Here is a 4,137-nt window from a genome sequence, read left to right on the forward strand (position 1 = left end):
ACAGATTTTCGATGATGTCTTGTGTCGGAGCTTCCTTTGGGTTCTACTGTGCGTTCTAATTTTGCATATTTTACATAAGTCCAATTTGCAAACTAAATAAAAGATTAAAACAAACAAACAAAAAAAAAGGATTCCAACAAATGATGATGCACGCACTCAACACCAATAAGTGGCCCTGACCTGCTTAAGTGCACTGTTCGTAACCACATTTCCTCTTCCTCTCTCCCATTCTGTACACAACCAAATGAACACACACACACACACACACACACACACACACACACACACACACACACACACACACACATCCAACACACCCTACCCAGCTTATTGTATTTCTGATTTTTGTCTGGCAGTCCTGAAGTTGAAAAGCATTTTCAACTTGGTTTGAAGAAACTCTGGTTGGTGTGGTATAAAACTGTTCTATGCTTCAAAAAACAGATAATCAAATTTACTCAACATGTTCTAAATGTATAAAAGAACAGTTTCATTTAGCACCAGCTATGAAACATAAATCCAGCCTTCCGCCTTGTCGGACTTCGTCTTTTTACCACAAACAGTAGTTCCCACTTGTTCTCATGCACACAAGCCACTTATTTTTTGTTAGTTTACACTAAAGTGCAAGATGCACCTGTTGTTTTCCACGCCCCCCTCCGGACTGCGTTACCCTGTGTGGTAACACAGTCCTACCAACACTGGTAGTTCCCTGAAACATAGCAATGAAGAAATGTCCCCCCTCTCTCCGTCGCCATCCAGAAATATGATTCAATTTAATTTTATTCTTGCTGCGTTTAGGGTTATGGATGCCCCCCGCAGCAAGGCGTCATGTACAACCAGCAGGTGTATTCACCGGGCCAGCAGTACCCGGGGCAGCCGGCCCCCGTCGTCATGCAGCCCACCGTGTATGTCACCCAGGGCCCTCTGACCAACCCCGTCAACGACTACATGGGCTACTCCATCTTCACCATGCTCTGCTGCTGCCTGCCGCTTGGAATCGCTGCCCTCATCTACTCCATCTCGGTGAGTTTCTTTCACCAGTAATCGTTTGATCTCTGCACCTCCGGTGAATGTATATCTGACTGCTTCACCCCAGGAAGAGATGAAACGCCAGGCTGGCCCCTGGCTGCATGTTAGTGCAGGCCTGTTCGTGCAAGCTGATGCTCCTGCACTTGTTCAACCACATTATGGCAACAAAAGCCGGATTAGGAGGAAGATTCATTTTGTCTTGTAGGGTCTTGCTTTCAATTCCACTTTTGCCTTCAACGACAAAAAGTGCTGCCTGCTCTAGCAGGTCTAGATGATTTGTATTTATTCAGTTTAGTTCACATCAGACACCTTTTTAGTGTAAATATTACCAAGCATAGTCAGGTGGAAGATGAGTGTAAAGAATGTTGTTTTGGATGTGGCTTTTAACTCCACTACAACAAAATCGATTTTCGTTTTAACTGCTAACTTAAGTTAATTAAATAGAAACCACAACATAAAGACGTTCTGAGACTAAATCACTCAATTTGCAATACAAGTGATATCTTAAAGTGTGGGGTTTTACTATAAGGGTGTCAGAATAAAGACACGACAAACTTTTTAAAGACGTTTTCGAAAACCATGTACCTTGTGTTTGTTTAGTTTTTTTTACCACATTTTGTTGTTAATTCAACAAGTCCTGTTTTGGAGAAGTAAGAGGCATTTGCTGGAAAAGGAGTGGGGAAGTGCCCTGAAGGCAGAAGGCACAGAACGTGCGTGGAGTACTCCATTGTTAAATTAACTGACTTCTCCTTTAGATGAGTTTTAAATACATTCAAATCTATGTACGTCTCTTGCATCTCATGAAGGTTTCGAGAAAGTTGAGGGTATGACTAAACTGCGAGTTGAAATGTGCTTCAGCTTTGTTTAGTTTACTGTACTTGCCCTGCTGCAGCCAGCTGGCCCCCATGTGCGTCAGTCATGCGTGGCAGGAGCTGTGCTGTTGACAGACTGCCGGGCCGTTCTCTCAGCAGCAGCAGCAGATGCTGGAAGCTATTGTGTCCACATATAGCACCAGCAAAAATTTATGTCGAGGCTTAGAGCCCCACACTGCAGCATAGTGCAGGACGCTCCTCCCGCCCTGGACATTTAAGTGGTTTTAATGTACAAATTGTCCCAATGGTTTAAAATGCCTGCAGGTCGTTGGGAGTATCCGAGGCGCTCTGCTGGGTACTGTGACCTGAGGCAGTCATTGCCCCTCGGTGGCTTCTCTATCAGCGGTATTTAATGAATCATTAACCTAAAGATAAACATTAACTCGGACACCAAAACATTGTGATAAGTAATATTTTAACTTGTTTTAACTGGAGACACTCGTGTTAAAAACGGACTCTGAAAGTATCTGCACGTATGTAACTTATGAAAAAATATGGCTTCTCCATATTTGTTAAAATTCTCACCATTTTGTGACGATTTAATATGAGACAGATAACCTCTCTTGCCTTTTCCTCGTGCTCCTACTGCCATCTGCAGGAATGCATCAATCGTCAATTGTCTGCATCAATTGTTGCAGTCAATCATTCTTGTGTATGCTACTCTCAACATGTTTAAACATAAAAAGTATATCTGATTCAGTAATTGATTGACAAATCAATAACAGCACACATGAAAATAGCTTGTAGCAACACTAACTAGCTTAACATGACTGGGTTATTACTAGCAACTATTAAACAATTCCAAGCGACGCATAAATATTAAGATAAAACCCTACATGAACCATTAGCAAACTTTTATACATATTTTGTACCGTTTCTTTATTGTTAAGTCAATACTCACTCACTTATGACCCACACTGACACAAGAGCAATGACTGAACCTATAACAACAGTCAGCTCTCGACCAAACTTAACCACAGTAACGCTTTACTGACTAGGAAGGCTGTCAAACAACATAACTGGAACGGTTCTAACTTTTCATCATCATGTTGTGTGATTCTTGCTCTCTTGTGTGTATTTGGTGATAATGGAGTGATGTTTTCTTTTGGGGGAAGAAAAACAAGGAATAAAGCAAAATCCAACATAAGTCTACAAGTTGTGTCACTGTATTCAGTCAACATCTCGTTCCTCGGCGTCGGATGTTTGCAGAGATGCGTTAAGAGCAAGCCCCCAAGATGTTTAGACCAATCGTTAAGTCGCTTCTCAATTTGAATTCTTCCTTTTCGGGAAAGAATTTGCTAAAGATACGCAGAGACTCTCAGCTGTTTGGGCCTATTTTACATGAGAAGTCTCAACAACCTTTAAGGTTTGTTTTTTCATCCTCCGTATATGAGGGCTTTTTCGTTTGTTTACTGTCCCGAAGCAGACAAAAAAGGTAACATCGCCCATCCCACTCCAGGTTGAAAACTCAAAAAAGGTTAAATCTGAACTTAGTAGTGCATATCACTCAGATTAAACTTTTAACCACCAATGAATAGAGTTGTGTTGATGTGATCACATTACTCCAAGATAATGTCATTGCTGGTTAAAGAACATTACTAATGGAGCAAATAATGTTCGATATAGAGACACCAGTTCTGCTTTCTTGCAAGGCAAAAAAGAGAATTGATCAATCCTTTTGAAATAACACACTTCCTGTTCCCATGATTGCCTTTAGACAAAGACCAGAAGCTTTAGCTTAAACAGTTTTGACTCGGGTGACCTGCTTTATGACTGGACTTTATAACATCCTGAAGTTTTTATGCTGTCCTAAAAAACGTACAGTAAAAAAAGAAAATCTTTGTATCGACTTTAGAAGTCAGTTGAGCTTACGTTTCAGAAAACCTTTGGAAATATTGGAGTTTTGCTACAAGAAAAAATAAAATAAAATTACTGGTCACATTTCACTGTGAAATCAATTTTAAATCACTTTAGATGTAGATAATATTTAAATCAAAATGGCATGCTTGGTTTTGATCCATTTAACTGTAAATTGTTGCATAACAAGATAAAGTCTTATCTCCCAAGCGAGCTCCTACCTCTGCTGACATCACACAAGGCTATTGATTGCGGATGCTTTTTTCTTCTGCTCCCAGCATTTCTGCTGTTTGGAGCTTGTGGATTCCTGGCTTATCGATAAATTTGTGACGACTTGGCCGAACTGGTGAACACTCAGACTGTTGGTGTGGACAGAGACGAG

The 4,137-nt window shown here is 40.8% G+C and overlaps 1 protein-coding gene across 1 annotated transcript in view; it reads left to right on the forward strand.

The window, feature by feature from the left end:
- Positions 1 to 4,137, forward strand: part of LOC106964250 (proline-rich transmembrane protein 1-like) — a 31,510-nt gene that overhangs the window by 15,774 nt on the left and 11,599 nt on the right. Inside the window, exon 2 of the mRNA XM_015059650.1 lies at positions 796 to 1,020. Within this exon, the coding sequence (XP_014915136.1) occupies positions 796 to 1,020 (225 nt within the window). The remainder of the gene's footprint in view (positions 1 to 795; positions 1,021 to 4,137) is intronic.

Source organism: Poecilia latipinna, unplaced genomic scaffold, assembly GCF_001443285.1.
Source record: "Poecilia latipinna isolate Pla-1442-1.1 unplaced genomic scaffold, P_latipinna-1.0 Scaffold1645, whole genome shotgun sequence".
Lineage (NCBI taxonomy): Eukaryota > Metazoa > Chordata > Actinopteri > Cyprinodontiformes > Poeciliidae > Poecilia > Poecilia latipinna.